The following is a 24,789-nucleotide window of genomic DNA, read 5'->3' as shown; positions in this document are numbered from 1 at the left end:
CCAGGGTCTCAGTGGCAGCCGCGGCCCGGGACCCTAGGCAGTAGTTGATAGTCGGTCTCCTAGGGCCCCGCCTCCCGCGGAGTTTGGGTGGGGAGGCTGCAGTGGAGGGGGCCGGACTCCAGCCGCCCCCCCCCCGTACGGGCCTCGCCCCCAAGTCTCCATGGAGATCATTCGGGCGCGCACCTCCGGGCTGGCTCCCTCCCCCCCCATCCACGGCCCAGGGCTGAACAATGAGAGACTGGGAGGGGGTGGGGCGGGGCCGGGGGCGGGGAGAGCGCTGGTGGCAGGGGCGCAGGCGAAGCACACTACCCAGCCAGCAATCCACCGCCTGGGTCTGCTGGTCGTGTGGTGATCGCAGCCCCCGCCCCGCCCCGGGCCCGCCCAGCTTCCCACGCCCGCCCCGCAGAGTCGGTGCTGGGGCCACCTGGAGCCGCCTGGAGCCAGCGCTGCTGCAGGTTGATGCGCGGCGCCCTCCCGGGACGCGCGGAGGAGCCATCTTGAAACCAACTTGGCAAACTTTCGCAAAGTGCTCTGGAAGTGGAAGCTGCGCGGGAGGCCGGGCGCGCGGTCCCCCGTGTCCGTGCCAGGGTCCCCGGGGAGGCAGAGCGCGGGCGGCCCCGAGGGCCCGGCGCCGGGCGCGCGGGAGCCGCCCCCCGGCTGTGCCGGGTGGATGCAGAGGTGCGCCGGGTGCATGGATTGTGCGCCGGCGCCCGGCTCGGGCTGCGGCTCCGGGCCATGGCGCCGTCACCGCCGCGCGTGCTGCCCGCGCTGGTATTGCTGGCCGCCGCCGCCCTGCCTGCTCTGGGGCTGGGAGCAGCCGCCTGGGAGCTGCGGGTGCCCGGCGGGGTCCGCGCCTTCGCCCTCGGACCGGGCTGGATCTACAGGTTGGACACCACGCGCACGTCTCGGGAACTGCTGGACGTGAGCAATGAGGGACTGGTAGCAGGGCGGCGGCGTGGGCCAAGTGCGGGAACCCGAGGCTGTGCGCGCTTGACGGGGAGGTTGCTGCCGCTTCAGGTTCGATTGGTCGCCCGCGACTCCCCAACGGTCCCGAGCTTGGTACTGAGGGCGCACGCCTACGGTGCCCGATGTGGGGTCCGGCTGCGGCGCCGCTCGGTCCGCGGTGCAGAGCTGCGCTCTCGGGCCGTCCGCTCTGTACCCGTGCTCGGTGATGCGCTCTGCTTCCCGGCCCCAGGCGGCGGGGCAGCATCGCTGTCTTCGGTGCTCGAGGCCATCACCTCTTTCCCCGTCTGCAGCTGCCCGCCGCTCGCCGGGACCCGCTGCAGGCGAGGACCCATTTGTCTGCCGCCGGGAGGCTCAGCGGGCCTGCGCCTGGTGTGCGCCCTGGGACGCGCGGCCGGCGCCGTCTGGGTAGAACTGGTAATAGAGGCGACCTCTGGGACGCCCTCAGAGTCGCCCTCGATGTCGCCATCGTCGCCTAGCCTGCCCCAGGCCCGGGCGGGGGCGGTGCGACGGTCCAGGCGGGGCGCGGGCAGCAGCACGAGCCCGCAGTTCCCGCTGCCCAGCTACCAGGTGTCAGTGCCTGAGAACGAGCCCGCGGGCACTGCGGTCATAGAACTGCGCGCGCACGACCCAGACGAAGGCGAAGCCGGACGCCTTAGTTACCAGATGGAGGCGCTGTTCGATGAGCGCTCCAATGGCTACTTTCTCATCGACGCGGCCACTGGCGCAGTGACCACAGCCCGCGCACTGGACCGCGAGACCAAGGACACTCATGTACTCAAAGTTAGTGCTGTGGATCACGGCTCCCCACGGCGCTCAGCTGCCACCTACCTCACCGTAACTGTGAGTGACACTAATGACCACAGCCCAGTCTTTGAGCAGTCTGAGTATCGAGAGAGAATTCGAGAGAACCTCGAGGTGGGCTATGAGGTGCTGACCATCCGAGCCACCGACGGGGATGCGCCTTCCAACGCCAATATGCGCTACCGTCTGTTGGAGGGCGCAGGTGGTGTCTTTGAGATAGACGCACGATCAGGTGTGGTGCGCACCCGGGCTGTGGTGGACCGGGAGGAGGCGGCTGAGTACCAGCTGCTGGTGGAGGCCAATGACCAGGGTCGAAATCCAGGCCCACTCAGTGCCTCAGCCACCGTCCACATAGTGGTAGAAGATGAGAATGACAACTACCCCCAGTTCAGTGAGAAGCGATATGTGGTTCAAGTCCCAGAAGATGTAGCTGTCAACACAGCTGTGCTCCGAGTCCAGGCCACTGACCGGGACCAGGGGCAGAATGCAGCCATACATTACAGCATCGTCAGTGGCAACCTGAAGGGCCAGTTCTACCTGCATTCTCTTAGTGGGAGCCTGGATGTCATCAATCCCCTGGACTTTGAGGCCATACGCGAGTATACCCTGCGAATCAAGGCACAGGATGGGGGCCGGCCTCCTCTCATTAATTCCTCAGGGCTAGTCTCAGTGCAGGTGTTAGATGTGAATGACAATGCACCCATCTTTGTGAGTAGCCCTTTCCAGGCTGCAGTGCTGGAGAATGTGCCCCTGGGCCACTCAGTACTGCACATCCAAGCAGTGGATGCAGATGCAGGAGAGAATGCCAGGCTGCAGTATCGCCTGGTGGACACAGCCTCGCCTATCTTGGGGGGCAGCAGTGCTGACCCTGAGAACCCCGCCTCTGCTTCAGACTTCCCCTTCCAGATCCATAACAGCTCTGGTTGGATTACTGTGTGTGCGGAGTTGGACCGTGAGGAAATAGAACACTATAGTTTTGGGGTGGAAGCTGTGGACCATGGCTCACCACCCATGAGCTCCTCTGCCAGTGTGTCCATCACGGTGCTGGATGTAAATGATAATGACCCGATGTTCACACAGCCTGTGTATGAACTGCGTTTGAATGAGGATGCAGCTGTGGGGAGCAGCGTGCTGACCCTTAGAGCCCGAGACCGTGATGCCAACAGTGTGATCACCTACCAGCTGACAGGCGGCAACACCCGGAACCGCTTTGCACTCAGCAGCCAGAGTGGTGGTGGCCTCATCACCTTGGCCCTGCCCCTGGACTATAAACAGGAACGGCAGTATGTGCTGGCTGTGACTGCATCTGATGGCACACGTTCACACACTGCACAGGTCTTTATCAATGTCACTGATGCTAATACCCACAGGCCGGTCTTCCAGAGCTCCCACTACACAGTCAGTGTTAGTGAAGACCGGCCCGTGGGCACGTCCATTGCCACCATCAGTGCCACAGATGAGGATACAGGTGAGAATGCCCGCATCACCTATGTGCTAGAGGATCCAGTACCACAGTTCCGCATTGACCCTGACACTGGCACCATCTATACCATGACAGAGCTTGACTATGAGGACCAGGCTGCCTACACATTGGCCATCACAGCTCAGGACAATGGCATTCCTCAGAAATCAGACACCACCTCTCTGGAGATCCTTATCCTCGATGCCAATGACAATGTGCCCAGGTTCCTGAGGGATTTTTACCAGGGTTCTGTTTTTGAGGATGCTCCCCCATCTACCAGTGTCCTTCAAGTCTCTGCTACTGACAGGGACTCAGGCCCTAATGGCCGCCTCCTATACACATTCCAGGGTGGGGATGATGGTGATGGAGACTTCTATATTGAGCCCACATCTGGTGTGATCCGTACCCAGCGCCGGCTGGACAGAGAGAATGTGGCTGTGTACAACCTTCATGCTCTAGCTGTAGATCGAGGGCACCCCAATCCTCTTAGTGCTTCAGTGGAGATCCAGGTGACTGTCTTGGACATTAATGACAATCCCCCAGTATTTGAGAAGGATGAGCTGGAGCTGTTTGTGGAGGAGAACAGTCCTGTGGGTTCGGTGGTGGCAAGAATAAAGGCCAATGACCCTGACGAAGGTCCGAACGCCCAGATTATGTATCAGATTGTGGAGGGCAATGTGCCTGAGGTCTTCCAGCTGGATCTATTGAGTGGTGATCTCCGTGCTCTGGTTGAGCTGGACTTTGAGGTCCGGAGGGACTATATGTTGGTGGTGCAGGCCACATCTGCTCCTCTAGTAAGCCGGGCTACTGTGCACATCCGTCTCCTGGACCAGAATGATAATCCACCAGAGCTGCCTGACTTCCAGATCCTCTTCAACAACTACGTCACCAATAAATCCAATAGCTTCCCTAGTGGTGTGATCGGCCGCATCCCAGCCCATGACCCTGACCTGTCAGACAGCCTCAACTATACCTTTCTGCAAGGTAATGAGTTGAGCCTGCTGCTGCTGGATCCCACCACAGGAGAGCTGCAGCTAAGCAGAGACCTGGACAACAACCGGCCACTGGAGGCGCTCATGGAGGTGTCTGTGTCAGGTGAGTGGCCTGTGGGGAGGAGCTGCTCCCTTGGGCCTCCTCAGAGAGCAGCAGGGATCCGCCAATGGCTGCTGGGGCATGCCTAGACACATTTGGGCAGGGCCTGGGCAACCATCCTGGCATTTGCTGCTATGATTAGTTGCATGCTGGGGGTATGCTCCCCACCCAAGCCCATGGAGGAGGAGGCCCCTCACTGCTTCCCTCAGCAGTTTTGTGGAGAGCAGGCCTGGGCTGCTTTAAGCTCAAGTGCAGGGCTTTTCTGTGCTTCTCCCAAACCGTGCAGTTAAAACCTGGCCTCGGGGTTATCCAGTGATACTCTTTAGTAAGCCTGCTGCATGCATGGCTGTCTGGAAGGATCAAAGGTCACTCCCTGCTCCATGTGCCAATTAGTTCCCGGGTGGGACCGTAGGAAATTGCTGGATGGTCCCTGAGTCACCCTGTAATATGGCTGGTGTTCCCTTGGTCTAGCTTTTCTGTCTCCTCTAGATAATAACAATCAGCTCATGTATGCTGTCTTTGGGGTGACCTTTGAAAAGCACAGCCCTGTTTGATCTCGGCTCCTGTCCCTGGACCGAGGCTTATAATTTGGGAGTTTGTTCATAGGCTGTTCAACTTAGTGTGAGAACCAGTGAGCCTGCTTTTGGACTGTGGGGGGAGGGGCAGGAGGATGGGCAGAGAAGAGAGGAAATGTCAGCTCAACCATCACAGGCTTGGCAGCAAACCTGCTGTGTAACAGGGCCTGGGTGCTGGGAGATCCAGTGGAGTGACGGTTGAGCAGGAACTAAGGGACAATGGAAGGGCCACAGTGACTCTGGGAGGCATTCAGGCTGCTTGGGGTTCATGGTGTAGATTTGATGAACTGGTTAAGGTAATTGACCACTATACCTGGAAGGATGGCTCAGGTGTGGACTCCTGAATGCATGTTTCATGTGGGCAGTAAGTTATGGGATATGTTGTCTCCATGGGAATGGGGAAGAACTGAAGGTCAGTTTTCTACTTGTACAAGGGGGCTGAAGATGACTAGCTTCCCTTCCAGTGGTCTCTTACTACCATCTGGGACATCAGGGCTTGATTTTGAAGCAGTGTGTTAACCCAGGATGGCTTTGGTCACAATCTATCTGTTGGGGAGAAAGTGTAGATGCCTACAAACACACTTGTAGGTTATTAACCAGGGTTGTGGCTATTCCTGGCAGACTCCATTTCCTATGCAGTTATCCAGGTCTTCTAGATAAAGCAGAGTAGAAAATTTGGAAAAATGGTCAGGATTAGATTTGGGGGGAATACAGAGTGTGAATGGGGAGCAGGTCCATGCTGAGAACAGAGGCAGTGTCCCTGATGTGGGCATCTGTGAGACTCCAGGACAGGCTCCCATGCATCCACTCTCAAGAGGCTGTGGGTTCCTAGTGCATGTGTAGGTACACAGTCTGACCACAGCTGTGGTTCAGGGCTCCTACTTCATGGTGATTGTCAGTGATTCTTTCCTGAGGTTGTGTTCTCCTATATACCTGGAGCCTGTGTGCCTCTCTATACCATGCATGATAAAGATTACATCTGGCTGTGGCTCCCAACAGCTTTCTAAGTCCCTTACTTCTGGCGACTGGAAGTTTTACACACAAAGACACTGAGGCTCAAGTTGTGAAGCCACAGCTGGTAGGGCAGGGGCTCTGTGATCAGCATGAAACCTCCTCATCCTTCCCACTTCCCTTTCTCACCTGAGCTGCTAAACTGACTTTATTCCACTGTCATTTGGGTGCTCTGTTGGGATATGCATACTGCCATGACTGTTTCTTCAAAGAAAAACTCACTGTGACCGCAAGGCCTGCAGGTCTCAACAGCAGGCCTGTGAAGAGACCAAGCCAGGCCTCGGTTCCCGGAGGCGACTCTTACGTTTTATTAAGGAACGGTGTGGGAAAGCTGTTGATTCAGACTCACTCAGCACAGTTTTCAGTGCCTAGTAATTGGCTGCACAGGATTTACAGCCATGCCCTAAAGCCTTTGAAGCCGCTATTACCTATTACCGCCCTGGAGTGCTAAATGTGAGGCCTGGCAGTGATTGGGTCTTGTGGGAGCCCTTCCTGGAAGGGCTGTGAGCCCTCAGCCAGGAGAGGAGACCCATGGTTTGGGGAGGAGTGTCTTGGGGCAGGACCCAGCGGGTGTGCAGGATGTTCAGGGATGTGCAGGGGAAGGAGGTAGTTCAGTCTGGTCTTGGGTCCTGCATGGTCTTTTTGGCTGGAAAAAGATTGTTGATGGTCTGTGGTGCTCCTCAAAGACAAAACAGTTTTTAAAAAATATTTGAGTCTCTATGTGATAATTGAAACAGCTGGCACTTTTGCATGCTGGTCTTTCTAGATGTTTATTTTCTTTGTGGGGTGTCTGGATGCCATTTGCTATTCTGTGATGGGGACTTTTTCTTATTGACACTGGGAAGTCTATGTTGACCTATCTCTAATAACTAGTCGAGAAGCTTGAGTGCTGAGGACTTTGCCCTCATTGGTCTTTTAGTGATGTGACATCCCATCCCATTATTTATATATGTAGTTAGTGGGTGAATGTATATGGGTGTAGTGTGCCATGGTGCACATATAGAAAAACACAGGACCACTCCAGGAAGTTGGTTCTCCTCTTCCACCATGTGAGTTCCAGGAATTGAACTCTGGTTGTCAGGCTTGGTGGCAAGAACCTTCACCTGCTGAGCCTTCCCATAAGCCCCCAAAACTGACATTTTTTTTTAACACACCTGGAACATGTAGGTGCCTGTAGGTTCAGGGACTCAACCTTGCCTTGGAGAACATGGCTGCTGGCAGGAAGGCACAGTTCCTGCTACTGCTATTAATGTATGTCACACATTCGTGGATGTGGGGAAAGTAGCATTTGTAGGGTAAAAATGAGTGGCTGATGAGTCATGCAGACATGTCAGAAAACAGAACTCAGCCAAATAACGAGGTTGGGTAACCTCGCTATTTGCCCTGTTGGGGAGTACACGGGGCAGAACCGTCTAGGCTTGATCAGCTTTCGAGAATGTTTGCCCAGTTAAACACAGGATATCACAGTGACTTTTCAATAGGAGATTACAAACAAGGAAATGAGTAGATGGCTGTACCAGGCATGGTCTGGACGAGCCATGTTGTATTTCCCCTAAAACTCAACGGTTAACAAAGAATCAGAGGAGCTTAAAAAACTACCCCCATGGCAGAGCTGGCCTCATCAGGTAACACAAACCACAGAGAAGAGTAAGGTACTTTGTGCAACCAGTTAACTGTTTGAGGGCTTGTATAACTTGGAACATCTGTCTGTCTATTTATCTATCCATCCAACTATCTATCTATCTGGGACTGGGTCTGTCTATTTATCTATCCATCCAACTATCTATCTATCTGGGATTGGGTTTCTCTATGTAGTCCTGGCAGTCCTGGAACTCATTATATAGACCAGGCTGGCCTTGAACTCACAGGGATCCACCTGCCTCTGCTAGTGTTTATTATTGAATAACTTCTGTGTGCAAAATCTTGATGAATCAGTGTAGCCCCAGGCCTTCTAGAGATGGATGGAGATAGATAGATAGATAGATAGATAGATAGATAGATAGATAGATAGGCACAGAGCTAAGTTCAAGGAGGGCAGGTAAGACTGGAGGAAAAATGGAGGAGAGAGACTGTCCGGTGTGGACTGGTCAGCAGGTGCTTGGCAGGGAAACCTGGAGTGTCAGGCTTCCTTGTATCTGGAGAGGGCAGACCGTAGGCTCCATAAGCTTTGTCAAAGGCATTTGGAGCAATGGCTGTGTCATGTCCCACCTGCTGGTGCTGGAGGTATGAAGGAAAATAGAGGAAGCTCGGGAGGCTGGTCTTGCCCCCTTGAGGGTGTGCCTGAGGAATGTGATTGACAGGGCAGGGATGTGCCAGGCTAGTATATCAGATGCCAGAAGATGAGGATGTCAATGGCAGTTGGCTCCTCTCCCCGGGCCTGTCAGGGCATATTCGATTCTGGAGCTGCTGCTTCATGATACAGGCAATAGTGTCATCATTCCACCCCAGAGATAAGCAAGGGTAAGATGCACAGGGCACTTAGCCTGTGGCAGCACACAGGCTCAGGCCTTCTTAGGGAACCACAGCCTGAGTGACCTGGCAGCTGGAAAGGGCTGTGTGAGTTGAACCAGGAAGGGACACACAGAAGAATGGAGGGGGTAACCAATGGCACATGGGGTCAAGAAGCTGAGGGTAGTGGTATGACTAAGGTGAGTTCAGTGCAGGTCCCTGTATCTCCATAGACCTGATGAATATGTGACTCCATTGCTGGGAGTAAGGTATATAGAGAGAGCTAAGTCTTGGCTGGGGGGCAGGGAGTGGACAATATCAAGATAAGATCAAGAAAGAATGACAGCATGTGCAAGCAGCCATGCAGATGTTTACCTGTTGGGGATCCTGGCAGCACCTTCAGGGGTATTGGGAGTTAGGTGCCTATCACTGCTGGGTAGTAGTGCTGTCTCTTCGGGTTATTGCATGAAAAAGAAGGAACTGGGATGTGGCCCAGCCATCAGCCACAGGGTATCTGCATACATCTGGACACTTAACCTCAGAACCAGGTATAGCTGTAGGCAGATGGAACTCAGTGGTGTATAACCTTATGGCCCTTGACAGCAGTCAGGGAAGGATACTGATGACATGCCTTAAAAGTGGTCCATGTCCCTGGTGACATCAGAATTCATTTGGGACCTGCTGTCACCATTGAGAAGACCACTTGGGTTTGGGCTGATGCACTTCTCTTAGAAGTGGATGGCTGGAAGATGGGGGCTCCTAGTAGCAATGTGTGTGCCTGGGGCATGGTGTGTGGCTCTGTGCCATGGGCCTCTGTCCCTGCCAGCACTGGGATTCAAACAGGTAGATCTTATCGTGTGAGGCAGAGCGTGTGGAAAATACTCGTAAGTTTGGCATGACTCTTAGCTTGTAGCCTTGGGGGAAATAATTTACTAAGGTTTTTTTTTTTTCCCCTGTAACTTGAACACATATTTGCATAAATGTTCAGAATTAAATTTTTGGTTTAGGGGTGTGTGTGTGTGTGTGTGTGTGTGTGTGTGCGTGTGTGTGTGCGCGTGCGCGCCTTCATGCACATGTACAGTGAAAGGCCTTGGCTTCCTGCTGTCTCCCAACATGGAGATCTGTGCTTGAATGGGTAAGAGACCATACCAGCCTCTTTTCTCTGTCCCTGCATTGGGTTTTCCTGGCTTCCTGTCAGCTGTGCGTGCGGTTGCTCTGTTGGGGTGTTTGGATGTTGCTGGTCCCCACCTAACAAAGGAAGCAATGGTTTGGGGATTAGTTGCTGAGGTCTCAGGAGAGGGCAGCTCCCTTGGGTGGGAGTACGACCTTTCTTGGACTCTGTCCCTTTCACGTCCAATGTCCTACCAAACCATTTTACCTCCAGCCTAGATTCTGGAGCCAGGAGGGTGCTGCTGATGGAGGGAAACAGGTAGCAACTGTCATCTCCACCCGGACCTGGGCACAGGGAGCTGCTAGCCTTGGGGAGGTGGGTGGAGTTTAGGAAGCGGCTCAGAGATTGGTATGTGACAGCCTCTGCTTTGGGCCTTTGGGTCCGCTTTGCCCCCTGGGTGACACATGGAGATCAAGGTCTATTTTCCTGAGGTGGCTAGATCTCTGTACCTGTTTCCTCAGTGGAACAGGACCAACAGGCACCATCTGCAGGGGTATGGTGAGGGCTGCTAGATGTGCTGCCTAAGATGTGATGGTATCTGGGACTGCGGGTGGGTGCTACACTAACTGGACTGGATGGGAGGGGCTAAGCACCCCCTTCCTCTGATAGGCTGGTGAGCAGTCTGTGGGGACTGCTCACCCTTGCCACTCCACTCTCCTGTCTTGTGTCTGTCTGTCCTTCTCTCTGCTTCCAGCATGCCAGGACATCAGGGATGTCAGTCAGCAGAGACCTTGGGCAGCTAGAATGTCCCTTGAGCAGAGGTAGTGGCCACAGTACTAGGAAAATCTGCCTGGCCGCACAGTTTTGAAGAAGAGTTGGTTCTGGGACCTCTATGTATCTGCATTAATTTCATCTGAAGAGTGTGGTCCAGCTGAGGACGGCTTTGCATAGCTGTCTGCTATTGCTAGTCCAAAATGCATGGAATAAGACCCCGTGTCCCAGCCCCTGGCCTTACATTGTCTGTCAGCTCTCCCTTCACTGGGCTGACATGGAGAGCGGTGGAGAGAGGGAGAGTCTGTGTCTATGTCTCTGTGTGTGTCGTTTTGCCCCTTTGTGTGTGGTGGATGCCATCCGATCAGTACTGGAATTTAACTTCTCCTTTCACTCTCAGGTATGGCCCCAGGTACTGGAGTGATTGTGTCTTCTGCCCAGGTGCCTCTGCTTTCTCCGCTCTGCACCCCTTTGGCTTGGTCTTGCCCTTGGCACAGTGCCACTCTCCTGCCCCACCCCCAACTTGTGTGGGAACTTTCCCTGCTCCCTGTACTGCCCCCCCTTCCCTGAGGTCTCCTGGTTATGTGGTCAGTGCCTGTCTTTTGTGGAGAGGGTGGTCTTGGAAGGGTCACAATGGGGGAGGCCGCAGAGCTGGGTAGCTGCATAGATGTAACCCCAGGGAATGAATGACAGAGCTGAGGGGCTAACACTGGAGAAGGGGGTCTTAGGGAGCTAACTCTGTGACTCTGTGGGCTCTTGTGTGAGGGACAGTGGTAGGAAGCTGTGGACTTCTGGGAGGAGGCGCCAGGTAGAGGGGTACAAGTTTCTTAGTGTGGGGTGGCATTTAGACCAGTGAGGTTCCCTTTGAGGTTTGGGGAAGCATACATAAGGAGCTCATGCTAAACTGTGCATCCTCCCTCTGAGGCCGTCTACCTCTGGACTGCGAGCCCCTCCTTTTCATATTTATTTATTTATTTATTTACTTATTTATTTATTTATTTCAGAGTGCAGTGCCTGCCATGGCATGTGCAGGTCAGTCAGAGGGTAACTTGTGGGAGTCAGTTCTCTCTTACCATGTGGGTTCCAAGAATTAAACTCAGATTAGATCATCAGATTTGGTGGCAAGTGCCTTTACCTGCTGTCATCCCCCACCTTCTTCCCTTTCCCCCTAAAATCCCCCTCTCCCTCTCCCCCTCCATTCCTTCTTTCCTTGAGTTGTCCAAGCTGGCTCAGAACTGACTATCAACTGTCCAAGCTGGTTCAGACTGACTTCAAACACCCAGCCATTCTGCCTCAGCTGCCCAGTTGCTGGATCAGAGGTGTGAACTATTATACCTAGCTTATCTTTCTTTTTTAATAGTCTTTCCTCTGCTGGTTCTGTGTTTTGATTTAGAAACAGTTTCAGGATGTGATTCATATCTTATCTAAATGATGCTTGGTTAAGGTAAACTAACAGCAGCTAACTCAAATAAACCTATACACGGTGTTAGCATAGGCGATAAGAGTGCAGAGCAGTGACCAAGAGCAGTGATCTGGAGGTGGCCCAAGAGGGAGAGTACTGTGCCAGTCATATTCTGGGCATTCCTCTGTGAAGCCCTGTGTGTGGGGTCAGAAGCAGGACACTGCAGGCTCCTTGAGAAAGTGTCTCCTGTTGGAAGGAGATGTAGGTGGGCCTTCAGGAGGGGATGCCTGGCCTGTACCTTCTCTCTGCCACTTGCTGATACCTCTGGTTTTCATAGGGGCTGATGCGTCTCCTCTCCTTCCCTGCCTCTCTAGGGTAAGAATTAGCAAAAGAGAAGTCTGCAGGTGGCCAGCTGTGATTTGGGGGACTGTCTTATTAGTCATGTATATTACAGGTGTGGAGAACTTGTCTCCTTCCAAAACTGTTACAAGTGCTAGAGAGATAGCTCAATAGTTAGGAATGCTTCTTGCTCTTCCAGAGGAGCCCAGTTCAATTCCTACGACCCTCATTGGGTAGTTCTCTGTGCCTATAACTCCAGTTCCAGGGGTATTCCATGCCTTTGACCCCCAAGAACACCTGTGCTCATGTGCAAATACCCCCTCTCCACACACACACACACACATTTATAATTAAAAATTATAAAGACAAATCTTGAAAACCGCTATGAAACACTTGCAAACTGTTAGATGGTATGGGATTAGCATGCAGAGTGTGTAGGGAATGGCAACTCAACCAGAAAGTAACTTGATTTTTAAAATGGATAGAAAATGAGCCAGGTGTTGGTGGCACTTGACTTTTATCTCAGCACTTGGGAGACAGAGGCAGGTGTATCTCTGTGAGTCAGCCTGGTCTCCAGAGCTAGTTCGAGGACAGGCTCCAAAGCAATACAGAGAAACCCTGCCTTGAAAAAACAAAACACACACACACACACACACACACACACACACACACACACACACACACACACACACATGCGCGCATGCGCGCGCACACACACACACCAAAAGAAAAAAAGATGGAAATTGTAATATACACTTTTCTTAACGGTTCAGAGATCGCCCTGTGCAGCCCTTTGCTGTTACCTGCTTTCCTCCACCTTGAGACCAAATCCTAGGTTCCAAACCCCTGGGAATGCATTCTAATTGGTATTTAAATATTAAAATGTTTAGCAGTTTGGCTCAGTGTTCCTGGAGCCTGAAGACCAAGCAGTATTCCTGGGACACAGAGGGACTTGTAAGCTTGATGCCTGAATCTTCCACCTTTGTGTCCCTGAGTGTCACACAGCATGAGGTCCCCATTGATAGTGTCTCCACAGACTTTCCATTCCCTAAATAACTCAGGAAGTAATGGTGCTCTGTGTTCTGAGGGAATATTGTGCCTCCAGGTGTCCTTTAGGCCAGGGATGATACTGGTCACATGGTAGAGAGCATGGAATGGTGCAGGAACATTTAGGACAATAGTGTGCCCTCCCTCTGTGTCCTGAAGCCAAGCAAGGCTGGAAGAGTCAGTCTTCTCTCCTAAGCATGGAAAATTCTAATGTGTAAGTGAAAGCGCCTCATACCTTCAAAGAAGAGCGAATGGAAAATATGAAGGTTTATTGTTCTGAGAAATTTCCTGTCTCTCTGGCTTACAGTCATCAGAGGTCAGGGGTGCATGCATGTGTACAGGGCAGGAAATCCAGGGGGAGAGTATGGTGTGCTGCATGTACTTCCCAGTGTGAGCGCATGTGCATGGAAAGATGGGACCAGGAGCCAGGCCCGGGCAGTGACCAGTTTTGCCCTCTGGAAACAACCTTGTGCTAAAGGGAAAATGACCAGTGCTGGATGGAGTTGTGGGGGACAGCAAGCCAAGGTGGCCTCTCAGACAGGAAGCTGGTGGCTTTAGGGTTGGCATAGCCATCTGGATCCCGGGTTTGGTCTGGTCTGGTGGTCTGGGAGATCTATGTGTTTGTAGCAGGAATTTTTTTTTTTTTTTTTTTTTTTTTTGCCTTCCTGTTTTTCTTTTTTTCTTTTTTTTTTTCTTCTTCCCTCATGGGCTTGGTCTCTTTGGAGCCAGAAGCACATAGAATAGTGTGAGAATCAGGCTAAACTTTTCCATGGCCAGGCTTGTATCTGGTAGAGCCCTTTCTGTCCTCTGCAGCCAGGGAACTGAGGCACCAAGGCTGGGAAGGGTATCCTTGGGTGGGGACTGCCACTCTGGGATCTGTGGATAGCATGATGAGGGCAGCCCAGTGGCCCATTGTTTGGGTAAGCACAGTCTGGGGGCACTGACATTGAACTTTTGCTTTCTTCTCTCTCTAAGGCATTCTTATTTATGTGTGTGTGTGTACACTTATGTTTGTGTGTACACCATGTATATGCCAGGACCCACGGAGACTAGAAGAGGGCATCAGATCCCCTACAGTTAGAGTTAGAGGTGGTTGTAAAAGACTGATGTGGGTGCCGGGAGTGGAACCTGGGTCCTCTGAAAGAGCAGCAAGTTGTCATAACTGCTGAGCCATCTCTCCAGCACCCTGAATCTCTTGATTGCTGAGGCAATCCAGCTTATCTCTAATTTAAAAAATGTTTACTTGTGTATTGTATATGGATGTTTGGCACATTTTTATGTCTGTGTATCGTGGGAGGTTCAGAAAGAGGCATCAGATCTCCTGGAACTGGAGTTACAGATGGCTTTGACCCTCCAGGTGGGTACTGGGAACAGAAAGTGCTCTTAACTGCTGACACAGCTCTCTGACCCTACCTCTCTGGTTTGGGGTATTTTTTCTCTTATTCTTCCTTCCTTCCTTCCTTCCTTCCTTCCTTCCTTCCTTCCTTCCTTCCTTCCTTCCTTTCTTCTTTTTTTTTTCTTCCTTCCTTTCTTTTTTTTTTTTTTTTTTTTTTTTTTTTTTGCTTGCCTTTTTTTTTGGGGGGGGGTGTTTCAAGACAGGGTTTCTCTGTATAGCCCCAGCTGTCCTGGAACTAGCTCTTGTAGATCAGGCTGGCCTCGAACTCACAAAGATCCATCTGCTTCTGCCTCCTGAGTGCTAGGATTAGAGGTGTACACCACCACCTCTCACTTGTCTTTTTTTTTATTTTAAAAAATTATTTTTCATTTTACATACTAACTCCAATTTCCCCTCCCTCCCTTTCTCCTGCTCCCCTCACCTCTCCCCTTTCCACCTCATCCACTCCTCAGACAGGGTAAGGCCTTCCATGGGGAGTCAACAGTCTGGCATACCAAGTTGAGGCAGGACCAAGTCCCTACCCCCTGTATCAAGGCTGAGCAAGGTATCCCAATATAGGGAGTGGGCTCCAAAAAGCCAGTTCATGCACCTGGGAAAGGTCCTGGTGCCACTTTCAGCACCCCCCCCAACAGATCAAGCCACATAACTGTCACCCACATTCAGAGGGTCTAGTTCAGTTCTATGCAGGTCGAGCTGTCAGTCTGTGAGATTCCACTCTCTTGGGTCAGCTGTCTCTGTGGTTTTCCCCAACACTTGACTCCCCTTGTTCATAAGAACTTGCTCTTGACTCTCCTTGTTCATAAGAACTCAAGAAACTAGACACCAAAATACCAAAATTATTGGTATTTAAAAAAATGGGATACAGATCTAAACAGAATTCCCAGCAGAAGAAATTCAAATGGCCAAAAGACATTTAAGGAATTGCTTAACATCCTTAGCCATGCAAATCAAACGACTCTGAGATAACATATTACACCTATCAGAATGGCTAAAATAAAAAATCACTGATAACAGCTTATGCTGGAGAGGGTGTAGAGTAAGGGGAACATTCTACCAATGCTCGTGGGAGTGCAAACTTCTACAGCCACATTGGAAATCAGTATGACAGTTTCTCAGAAAATTGGGAATCAATCTACCTCAAGACCCAGCAATACCACTTTGGGAAAATATCTAAAGGATGTACAATCATACCAAGGACATTTGCTCAACTATGTTCATAGCAGCATTATTTGTAACTACCTGTTTTTTTATGTGGTGCATGTTTTTAATGGTGTTTTAATGGTGGCTCGGCTCACAGCTCACAGAGCCATCCAAAGTGGACCGTGTGGTAGCATCTAGTACATTCACATGTTGTGGAGCCCCAGCTCTGATGGAATAACTGGGTGTTGTGTTTTCCCACTGCAGATCCCTGAGCTCAGGTCCATTTCTATCATCTGGGCCCCACTTGTCTCTGGGATACATGTTGTCTTGTTATGAAGTAGAATCCTGGGCCAACATAACATCCCTGTTCCCTCTTGTGTGTTTTATGGGCATCCTGCTGAATCACCTCTCCCATCCACCCAAACTTTCCCAGCCATCTATCTAAGGACATGGCATTTCTGGGACTCCTGGAAGCTATCACCTCCCTAGAGTTGGGCACTCGTGTCTGCTACTCACTGTGTCTATGCTCTCTGGAAGTGCTGGGATCGAGTTATACCATGGGAACGTGTGCTTTCAGAGAGCCTCTGGCTGAATGCTAGTCAGAGGAAACCCCCATTCTGCAATGTCTTTCACACTTCTGCCCTGCAGAAGGCAACAGACCCTAGGAGTCTGTTCCAGCCACTGAACTATAGCCACAGCCACAGCAGTATGGCTTCACTGTTCCTGAAGGGTAGCAACATCCAGATGGGGCCTTCAGGCCTACAACCTGGCAGCTTGCAGACCCTTAGATCGCTGCTCTACAGAGAAGCACGAGGCAGGCCTAGCATCCAGGCCCAACTGGCATCAGTAATAGTCCATTAACTTTTCTGCAGCTAGCACAGTAGTGTAGGAAGGAAGAACCACCCAGTAGTGATGATTATGAACATTGTTAACAGATATTTTTCTAGGTACTTATTCATATGGGTGTGCATGTATGTTTTATTTTTTTAAGTCACCTTATGTAAACTGTTTTGTGACTGACTCTTTTCACTACAAGTCTACCGTGAGATTTCAGTGACTAAGTCTCCGCCATTCCCCGCTCCTTCCCTCCTTTTTTTTTTTGGTTTTGCAAGACATGGTTTCTCTATGATATAACTGCCCAGGCTGTCCTGGAACTAGCTCTGTAGATCAGGTTGGTCTCAAACTCACAGAGATCCACCTGCCTCTGCCTCCCGAGTACTGGGATTAAAGGTGTGCACCACCATCTTCTGGCTCTGCCATTCCCTTTCAAATAGTGGGATGGTATCTCTCTGGGCCAGTTTTTAACTATTGGCTAGGACACATGTCCTCTGTGATGGTCTAGGGTTTCTGCCTTTCCCCTCCAATTAACTTCGTAGGAGTGGATCTGGGGGGGGGGGCCTGCTGATCATTTCCATTCCTGTTTTCTTTTCCTGCCCTTCCTTCCTCCTCCCCTCCCTACACCTCTCTCCTTTTTGAATCAGGGTCTCATGTAGCCCAGGCTGGTGTCAAATTCACTAAGTAACTGAAGATGGGTTTGAACTTCTGATACTCCTGCCTCTACCCATGTAGTGCTAGAATTATAGGTATGTGCCATCATGCCTGTTTTATGTGGTGCTGGGGATTGAACCAGGGCTTGGAGCATGCCTGAGCACATTGTCTGTCAACCAAGCCACCCAGCTCTCCAGTCCTGCTATCTTAACCCATTGACTATGCCATGGGAAGTAGTTGATGTTGGGGACCTTTAGAATGGGGTGACTGTTCTAGTCAGTCCTATCACAAGGGCTAGCCAGCCCATACTGGCTAAGAGCTTAGAAATTACATAGTAAATGCCTGCCTCATGGAGGAAGTCCAGTAGGATGTACAAAGCCTGGCCAACATCTGTGCCCTGAGTCCTTACTCTCCTTAAAGACTGTATGTAGATGGAGCCCTTCCCCATTGTCTTGTACTGCTTAGCTTCCACCCTGGGCCCAGGGCTCAGCCCTTCCAGACCCATTGCCATCAGGAACCATAGACTGCCTAGCTTTCCTGTGTTCTGTCTAAAGATGTAACTGAGTAATGAAGTTTGTGCTTGAGATGAACCTGTTTCTTATCTTAATGACCCACCCAGGACCGATCCTATGGTCTGGGAATATCTGCCAGTCAACCATTTAATTTCATAAACTCTGGGACCAGCAACATGTGGGCCTCGCTGCTTAGCCCCATCCTGGGGTCCAGGTGAACCCCAAGAGAGACCTGAGGTTTTACTGTCTGGCCAGAGGACTGACTGACAAATGAAATAGTTCTCTGTCCATCTTGTGTGCCAGGAAATGTCCTTGGATCTGCCCTAGCGTCAGCCAGAGCTACAGCTAAGAGGATGCTGTCTGGAAGGGGCTACCTAAGCTGTTAGAGTAGGGCTTAGGACAGAACCAACACACTGGGCAGATGTGGAATTTGGAGGAGATGCCAGGAGGCTCAGAGTAGGTCTGGGGTGCCCACCCCAGATTCAGAGGGTGGAATTGTTAGGGTACAGGCAACACCCCCTGGATGAGGGGGAGCCTCAGGGTTTTCTTGCTGTAACTTGTGTGGGAATGACTCATCAAGGTGGGTGAGGTGGGAAGTTCTTTCAGAAACATCTCTTGCTGCAATGCTGAGGTATGAGCTGAGCACTGGGGTATAGCTGACCTGGAATAGAGATTCCTCTAGAGGGTTGGCTGATCTTTGACACAGGGAGGATGGACGACCATGGAGCCAGTCTGGCCCGAGGAGCTGGAACCACCATTGTTTCTATGTTCTTGCAGGCACTGTGTGATGATACACAGACACTGTTATATCATCAGGCCATGTCCTTTGTCACTGTGTTCCCCTCCCACCCCCACCATTCTAGGTAAGACTTACTGGCAGCCAGAGAGGCACAGCCTTGGCCTCCCCCGGGCCTCACTGCTTACCCTATGGTAGAGGTGCAGTCTAGAAGCCCAGGCCTCAGGAGCTTTCTGTGCCTTCATCCTGAGCCCTTGGGGGACTCCCACTAGATGCTTGCCTACACTTCCATCTGTCTAGATCTTGGGTGGGCACCTTAGACATTCACTCCCCATAGTCAAGGTTGTGCATGATCCCAGCCTTGACATTTTCCCATAAGAGCCTGGAGTACTAGGAGAGGGATGTGGACAAATGAGGAAAGGAGCTGTGGTAAATTACAAGTTACAAGCGGTAGCTCACAGTTTACAGAGTCACTGTTATCCCAAGTGGGCATTAATGAGCCTTTCCACTGGGTCACAGTGCAGCCAGGGTTCACTGGGAAGTTCTTTGTGCAGGGGAAGCTGGAATGCCCATGTGATGCAGACACCGTGGGTCTGGCCCCTCAGCGGGGTAGAGAATGATGCTGCTTACAACCGCCCATGGGAAATAACAAGTGGGTCTTGCCTCACAGATTCTGTGGCAGAGAGTATTGTTCACATTCTCCAGCTGTAGCTCGAAGGGTGCCGGCTCACTCTGCTTTGCTATATGTTCATGATTTCTGTTGCCATGTTTCACTAGACACCTTGGTGTGGATAAGGACCTGTAAGACTCAGGCCCCTAGGTGGGGTTGGTTTTGAACCTGGGTTTATTGTATTTGTCTGTTTGTTTGTTATTTATTTTTGGCTTTTTCAAGACAGGGTTTCTCTGTGTAGTCCTGGCTGCCCTGGAACTCCCAAGAGATCTTGCCTGTCTCTGCCTCCTGAGTGCTGCAATTAAAGGCATGTGCCACTACCACCAAGCAAGACTTATATTTTAAGTCTCTGTGCAGTCACATATGTTCCTCCTGTTGGATGTCTGCTATCTAAAGGGATAACTGTTATTTCCCTCAAGGGACTCACTCTTATATTCCCTGTCCCTGTTGCAGTGCTGAGTCCCAGGTTACTTCCAGGCTTGTTGGCCTGAGTGGTGTGATTTTTGAGACATCAGTTTGGATGTAGCTCCAGGGGTATTCAGTGCCCCCCCACTTTTGAAGTTTATTTCTTTTTATTTTATGTCTGTATATGTTTGCCTGCATTTATATATATATATATATATATATATATATATATATATATATATATATATGCACCATGTGTGTGCAGTGCCCACAAAAGCCAGATGAGGGCTAGAATAGGGGCTTGTGGCTTTGAGGTCCCTCTAAGAATTGGCAGAACATAAGGAGAAAGTTAGAAGTGATTGTCTTAACATTTATGTGGCCCTGGCAAAGGACACTCCTGTTTGTGCTGGGCTAAACAGTAAACAGAGAAACCAATAATTGTCTGAGAATGGCTCTTAGCGATGGCACATGTATTGGGCATGATACCTCATCCTGGAGCCACCATACCTAGGAGGTTCCCCTGCAGCCTTTGACCCTACCTATCTGCTCTCAGCACCTCTTCCCATAAGGTCATCATACCTGAGGCCTTCTAAGGGGCCCTGTGCAGTCAACCTCACTGCTTACCCTGGGCTTCTTGTGGCCTGACTTCCTGTGGTTCTCCATGCTTTAGAGCCCAAGTTTAAAGTGCAAGAAAAAAAGTAATGGTGTCATCATCACAAGAGGATAGATTTGCTCACATCATGCTATATGATTTTATGCTTTCCATCAGCACCCCCCCCCAACCAGTTTTCTCTCCAACTACTGGGTCCCTGTAGCTGCTTATAAGATAAACACTCAGAGACTTAATATATATTTATAATTGTTTGGCCAATGGCTTAGGGTTATTACTAGCTAGCTCTCTCTCTTATAAATTAATCCATTTCTGCTAATCTGTGTATCACCATGTGGCTATGGCTTACTGTGATGCCCTGGAATCTTACCTCCCAGGCTGCTACATGGCATCTCCTTGACTCGCCTACTCTCTATATATATCTCTGTTTGGATTTCTTACCTGGCTTTACTCTGCTAAGCCATTGGCTGAAACAGCTTTATTCATCAACCAGTAAAAGAAATGCATATTTGCAGCATACAGAAGGACATCCACATCATCATGCTGTTTGGGAGAGCTAGGATACCTGGATAACCCTGATGGTTCCAGCTGTGATTTAAGAGCCTTGGGGATGAGTGAGGTGTGGTCCTGGGCTGCTGGGAAGCTTGCTAGATGGTCTTTGGCACTCTACTGAGTGGACTGCAGGGCTTGTAGGTTCATTGGCCACTGCTTTGTCCCATGACCTTCGGGCTCTTCCTGCCCCTCATCACTCTATCCTACTGCACTGTACACACCTGGGTGGAAACATGACGGGGGCTGCTGCAGGGCAGGAACATGGTGGAAAGGCCAACACTTCTTGTTTGTCTTTTTTTTTTTTTTTTTTTTTTAAGGGATTTATTATGACCCTGAAAGTTGTTCTTTGGAATACAGATAGATTTGTTCTGCCCTGTTCATAAAGATAAGCATGCTCACGTTAGAAACCCCCCACCCCAGCACTGGAAATAGGAAAGCAAGAAGTTCCCCAACCAGGCTCCAGGCCCAGAGACAGATTTTGTAGCTATTGATTTGTCTTAAGCATCAACTCCCCCAACATCTTCATACCAGCTCCCATGATGAAGGAGGCTTTCCTGGCTTCTGCTTCTGGGGTGAATAGTAACCAGGGGTGCATATAATGTTGGCAACTCCTCTGTTGCTCTGGAACTCAGCCTCCTCCAGATCCTGGCAGCAACAGGAGTTGCCATGGTGATGGGCCTCTCTGAGCCCATGGGAGGCACCTGGGCGGGGGGTTCACATTGAAGAGCTGGTCCTTTGTCCAGAAACAGTGGGGCCCTGAAAGGCCATTTGTATGTGGAGCTCACTTTAACTACCTCCAAGGGGCAGCCTGGGAAAGGGGTGTTCTACCTTCAGGAATGAGCCTGGTGGGTGTTTTAGAGTGTTCAAGTTGGAGCCCTGGTCTTAAATCATGACCTCACATTGAAGTCTTTAATATTAGTTTGTAATAGACTCTAGGGTGCTACCTGCAGCTCCTCATCCACTGGGTCCAGAGGACAGAGCCGGCCTTCTGTACCTGTCATCTGTCCCCACCTGCTGTGGAAAGGAACATATCCTCCTACCTCTGTCTCTCTCCTTTGCCTGTACCATGGTCATCAGAGCACTGACTGCCAGATGGGAAGGTGATTTTGCACTGGGAGGTGTGAGCACTCTCAACCTGGGTACCTGAGTGGATGTTGGGCTAAAGGAAGGAGTGTCCTTGGTCCCTTACCAAACAAGTCAGGATGTGTTCAATAGATGACCTACTGACTGCAGGTCACTGGACCAAGTCCTGTCTTGTGGAATATGCGACGCAGCACCTTCCCTTGTTAGGCCTCTCTTGCCAGTTCCCTGAGAACAGTTCCCCATGTGACTACAGGGCCACTTCCCACCCCTCTCTCACTGCTCTGTCTGGTCCCATAGCAGGTGTCTCCCTCAGCACTGTTGATGCCAGCACGGTTGTTCTCTGGGGCAAGTGTTGTGGGCACTGTAGAATGCTGAACGGTGTCCCTAGCTTAGCCTGTGTGTAGTAGATGCCAGTATCACCTGCTATTTAGCCATGATAACTCCATATGTTCCCAAAGGCCCACTTCCTCCCTACCCCTACCCTGAGATGATTATCAGAGAACTGAACTGGCACTCTGAAACAGAGCCCACTCTCATGCTTGGTATAGCCCTCGGCATCTCCAGGGTACCCCAAGACCAACTAAGGTCTGGCACAGATGGCCAGTGGTTTGAGTTGGGGCTGAGAATAGCCTGGAGTGGGTGGAGTTACCAGACAGTGTTGTATGTGGGTCCTGGGCAGAGGGAGGCTGGCTTGGTCTAGCTCCACCTGGCTGTGGAGAAGAATGTGGTAAGTGCCACCTAGCAGGTGCCTAGACACACAGGGTTATTGGAGCCTCCACTGCAGGTCTGCAGCCCTACCCAAAGGGCCAAAGCTGGCCAAAGGGCCAGCTTGGGTCCCCATCTGGAACTTGACTAGGGGGGATAGTGGGGTGTCTTTACTACCCAGGCCTTCCCCCATAACAGTCTTTGCTACCCACACCATTGGACAGACTCATTTCTAAGCAGACATTTCTAAATTCACGAAAACCGAGCATCCCGCAGTCTTAGAGGGAAGCTATGGGAGGCCACAGATAGACCTACCTTTGCTGCTCAGAGGGGTGGCCTCCTAGGAGGCCCGTGCGAGTGAGGGTGAAGATGTGGGAGGTTACCCGGAAAGGCTTATAGGATAGCTGGGGTGTGATGAGAAAGTAAGGTTATCTCCTTGGGGGAGGGGCTGAGCTTGTGAGAAATTCCACACGTGAGAAGACTCCTGCAGGAGGCAGGGCACTGGGCAGATAAAGTGTGAGCAAAGAGAGCACAGCCACCAGTATGGGCTAGTGTCCACTTGCATGCTGACCTGCTCTCCCGGAAGCATTAACTGGTCAATATCCAAGGTCAGTTTGCTGTTATGGCTGTGGGGCAGTTGCAGTTAGGAGCAAAAACAGGGTGATAAAGTTTGATTGTGCTGGTCAAAACTGTCACTTTTTTAAGTGCCCATGGACCTCCTGTGAGTGCCCCCTGTGTGTGCTGCTGTAAGGCAGAGGATAGAGGACTCTGTTCTAAGCCATGCCCTGCACACTGCCTTCCCTGGGGACTAGGAGATGGACCCCTGGTGGAGAGAACATGGGTGACTGAACCCCACTTGTTGATGCTCCTCAGTCTGCTAAGGCAGAAAGGGACCACCCAGACTGGAGCCTCATCATAGACCCTGTACATCCCATACCAGGCAACCACTTTATAGGCCTCATTAACGTCCAGGTCAACTGTGCTGACTAGTATGGTCTCTCTTTGCAGTTGGTAGGTCCTATGTGTGAATTTTTGTTTGTTGTTGGTTTTTTGTTTGTTTTGTTTTGTTTTTGTTTGTCTTTTTTGTTTTGTTTTGTTTTTGAGACAGGGTTTCTCTATGGAGCAGCCCTGACTGTCCTGGGACTCTCTTTGTAGATCAGGCTGGCCTTGAACTCACAGAGATCTACCTGCCTCTGCCTCTGCCTCCCCAGTGCTGGGATTAAAGGTGTGCACCACCACCACCCATCCCCATGTGTGATTTTAAGTGAATTGTGGAAGGACACCAGGGGCATGCCCCAGCAGCCTATGAGAGACCCTGGTGGCAACCAGAACCCCTGCTACTCAGGTGTCTGGTGGGGCTCTGGTTGTAGGATCTCCACTTGGCTCCATTTTGCACACTGATAGGGAGCTGTTAACTGTGGCCTTTTGGGCAGTATTATGGTGCCTAGTTTCCATAAACTTCAGCAGACAATGAAAGAAACTTGCCTATGGCTCTTTCCCAGTGTCCTCTGTGGCTCCCTCTGAGCTCTCAGCCACAGCTTTTGAGTTTGGAAAACATGCTTCCAGTACACAGGTGGTGCATTGGTACATGGCAGTAAGGAGCCCCGATCTTGTAGCCTGCTCTCTGCCAGGCGGTTAATCTTCCCTGGAGAATCGCAGCACCCACTTCTGATCCTCTTAGCTGCTGTGCTTCCCTAGGGAACAGAGCCTGGAGTCAGTTTCAGAAATTAAATGTGAGATGGTCTATAAGCATCCTTCAGATGTGGTATTAGCAGTAAATGGGTAGGAAGGTATGTATGGCAGGTGCTAGGAAAGGAGAGACCTGGGGACCTGGTAGGTGGGACACTAGATGGTGCCTGTTATGCTTCCACCTGGGGCCTGGATCAATGATGAGGCTGAGGGAGTGGGTCTGAAAAATCAAGGGACCTCTCAGTGCATTCGTGGAGGCACCATGTTGGATGCCTGTCAGAGCCGCCCAGATCCCAGAAGTTGTCAATGATAGTTCCTGGGGGGGTGGGGGCGGGTAAGCATGGGTAGAATAGTGGTTTATGTTTAGAAATCCACAAAGTTCTTATTATTGCAAAAAACCAAAGCCACCCTGCAGGCACCCAAAGGAGTATAGGTGCACAGAAGAAAACTCAGCATCTCTCTGGGCATCCTCATACTTCCCATGACATCCTAGGACTCACATGGTGGAGGCAGCAAGCCTACTCTTACAAGCTGTCCTCTGATCCCCACACACATACTGTGGTATACACGCACACCAGTGCATGTGCGCGCACGCACACACACACACACACACACACACACACACACACACACCACACTACTTCAACAGCCGTGGAGTAGATTTTCGGTCTTAGTGCGCTAACACGGCTGGTCTGTGTATCACAGTTCCACTTCCCATCACACACGAGTATGATGCCATCCTCAGCCAGTGCTCACCTACTGTACACTGGCTTCCACA

At 51.1% G+C, this 24,789-nt stretch overlaps 1 protein-coding gene across 2 annotated transcripts in view; it reads left to right on the top strand.

Moving 5' to 3' along the window:
- The first annotated feature begins 735 nt into the window (after positions 1-735).
- Positions 736-24,789, top strand: part of Celsr1 (cadherin EGF LAG seven-pass G-type receptor 1) — a 136,887-nt gene continuing 112,833 nt past the window's right edge. For both annotated transcript variants that reach the window (XM_051189563.1, XM_051189562.1), the window contains exon 1: positions 736-4,324. In XM_051189563.1, the coding sequence (XP_051045520.1) occupies positions 736-4,324 (3,589 nt within the window). The remainder of the gene's footprint in view (positions 4,325-24,789) is intronic.

The sequence above is a fragment of the Phodopus roborovskii genome, unplaced genomic scaffold, assembly GCF_943737965.1.
Source record: "Phodopus roborovskii unplaced genomic scaffold, PHOROB, whole genome shotgun sequence".
Taxonomy (NCBI): domain Eukaryota; kingdom Metazoa; phylum Chordata; class Mammalia; order Rodentia; family Cricetidae; genus Phodopus; species Phodopus roborovskii.
Note: the sequence above shows the minus strand (reverse complement) of the source record. Positions and strands in the feature narration are given on the sequence as shown.